We start from the raw sequence: 2,568 nt of genomic DNA, 5'->3' as shown, positions 1-2,568 counted from the left end.
TGTGGGATGCAAATAGGATCGTGATGTTTGACCAACCATGTGTGTTACCCCGGATCCAAAGAATGCGAAAACTTTGCTAACCTATCTGCATCACCAATTCACCATTGAATGCTCTACCTTCAAACCTGAAATTACAATTTAAAAAAGAAGCTTTGTGCCTAATTTCACAAATGATAGCTCCATAAACACCACTACTGTTTCTCTGAATGTCGTTAATAACTTGCTTCGAGTCTGATGCTATAACCACATTTTGAATCATCAAATCAACAGTCCGACAAAGTCCTTCTCGACAAGCTGTTGCCTCGAGCGTCGCCACATCCATTATATCATTAATGACCAAAGCTGGACTACCCATATAATTTCCAGAGATATATCAACAAACAACCACTGCGGATATCTGCCTAACTGAGCCTCAAATTATATTTGCCCAAGTGAGCCTCTAGAGCTTCATCACGGACACGCCTCAGCCGGCCCGTTAGCGATGACCCTCATCTATGATGACGGTCCTGGGTCGGTCAGTAATGAGGGATCAATGATAGTTTTTAGTAGTGACCTGTGGGTGGTTCTTTGTGGCCGTTATGTTGGCTCTGGGTTGCGAAGATCTTCATCTTTGTCAAGGCAAACAAACTCCAGCCCTCTCTCACCTATGGCGGTGGTGTTGTTTTATCAAAAAGGCTTTCGCGCCGCTTTATAAAAAAACACCCAGCCAAACCGATACATGGTGATGAAGAGACCCTCTTACAAAGCAGATCAAGAAAAAACAAGATTACAAAAGGATTCATGCCCTATCACAAAGCAACCTAGACTACCGGAGACTCGCCTCCAAGCGGTGGTCTTGTTTTCAAAGAGGCATATTCCGTTCTCCATAATAATGCACAACAATAAAACATCAAAAGCATGAAACATTGGATTTGATCTTCAGTGGGCTAGAAGTATAACCATCCAAACACCGATCGATTCTCAATTTTCTTCTTCCATTTAAGAAAAATAAATAGGACCGTGCTACAAATCTGATGTCTGATTTTTCTAACATGGCAAATCAAACCTTTATTATGAAAAATTACGTGTCATGAGCCTAGCAATTTTCTTCAACAAGCATGGTAAATCCTGACATATTCATGTTTCTGAATAAATAGGCATCAAGATCAAACGACACGTAATTTGCCATGCGCGCGACACGTAATTTGCCATCAAAAAGCGTTCGATCTGCGAGGCATTTTTCTGAATAAATAAGCATCAAGATCAAACGAGAAATCTTCAGTGGTGCGGCTGATAAACAGCACCAAACTATGCACAGACAGGCCTTGAGCGTGGCCTCGTGATTCGCCACGATGTTCAGTCAGAAATCCTCGCAAGAGCATCTAAATCAACAAGATGGCTATATACATAACAAATGCAGAAACGTTGTACACAGTACAGAAGAGAACCTGCCAAACACCTGCAAACACTGCATCCAACTACCCAACGACGGCCATCAGGCAGCAGCGACCTCCACGACGACCTCGCCGGCCACCGCGCCGGCCACCTCGGTGCGGCAGATGGGGCACAGGCGGCTCTTGCGCAGCCACGAGCTGACGCACTCGGCGTGGAACCCGTGCTCGCACCGCGGCAGCACCATGCAGCGGTCGCCGGCCATGAACGCCTCCAGGCACACCGCGCACTCGCCGGGGCCGCCTTCCTTGAAGTCGTGGCATGGCAGCTCGCCGAGCCCTTCGGCGGTAAGGCCTGCGTCTTCTTCCTCCGCGTGCTCGGCGACGCGGGCGGTCATGCCCCGCCTCAGCACCCAGAGGACCACGAGGATGTGCACGACGAGCATCAGCGTGATGCCTGCCGCGAGCAGGACGGCCGAGAGCACCATGCGGGCTGGATTCCTTCCTTGGCTATGGTCTATGGAGGTGCCGTACGCTTGTGAGGTACAAAAACTAGCACTGCAGAGCCGCTGACTAAATATCGGAAAACTTCCGAGCGAGCTCTGACTTTTCAGTGAGGTGTGTTATTGGCCAAGCCCGAGCGCTACAGGTTAGACAGGTTGCGACGTGCAACTTCAAGTTCATGATGCCATTGCCACATCGCCCCTAGTACTAGGATAGATATTGTAATAACAAATACTTGTCCGGTTTCATAGACATACATCGCCACTAAGAGCAACTCCAACGGGCGACCCAAACAGACATCGATTTTGTCCGCTTTTTGTCTATTCGGATCGCCCGTCCGCGCGTTCGTGTCCGCTTTTTTATTTGGGTCCGCAAGTGCGCCCAACGGTAGGTAGACCCATCTTCGACATGTCCGCCCTGACATTTTCTCAAACACGTAGCAGGCAGGGCAGGGGAGCTCGTAGCGCGCGGGGAGGCTGATGCGCAAGCACCGCGAGGGCCAAGAGCATGGTGCGGCGAGCGCGAGGGCGCGGCGGGGCGAGGCCAGGCCAGGCGCTGCCGGGTGTCGCCGGACGCGGCTAGGCCGGGCGCTGCAGGGGTCGGGCGCGGCGAGGCCTGGCCAGGCGCGCGACCAGGAGGGGCAGGGCGGCGCGCGCGGGGATCGGGCACGGCCGGGGGAAGCGAGGACCGCGGC

The 2,568-nt window shown here is 51.7% G+C and overlaps 1 protein-coding gene across 1 annotated transcript in view; it reads right to left on the bottom strand.

Moving 5' to 3' along the window:
• Positions 1–1,239: 1,239 nt before the first annotated feature.
• LOC119315957 (RING-H2 finger protein ATL14-like) overlaps positions 1,240–2,568 on the bottom strand; it is a 2,023-nt gene continuing 694 nt past the window's right edge. Inside the window, exon 2 of the mRNA XM_037590382.1 lies at positions 1,240–1,905. Coding sequence (XP_037446279.1) covers positions 1,475–1,905 — 431 coding nt within the window. The 3' untranslated portion in view covers positions 1,240–1,474. The remainder of the gene's footprint in view (positions 1,906–2,568) is intronic.

The sequence above is a fragment of the Triticum dicoccoides genome, chromosome 6A (genome assembly GCF_002162155.2).
Source record: "Triticum dicoccoides isolate Atlit2015 ecotype Zavitan chromosome 6A, WEW_v2.0, whole genome shotgun sequence".
In the NCBI taxonomy this organism is placed as follows: Eukaryota; Viridiplantae; Streptophyta; class Magnoliopsida; order Poales; family Poaceae; genus Triticum; species Triticum dicoccoides.
This window is presented reverse-complemented; position numbering and strand designations above follow the sequence as displayed.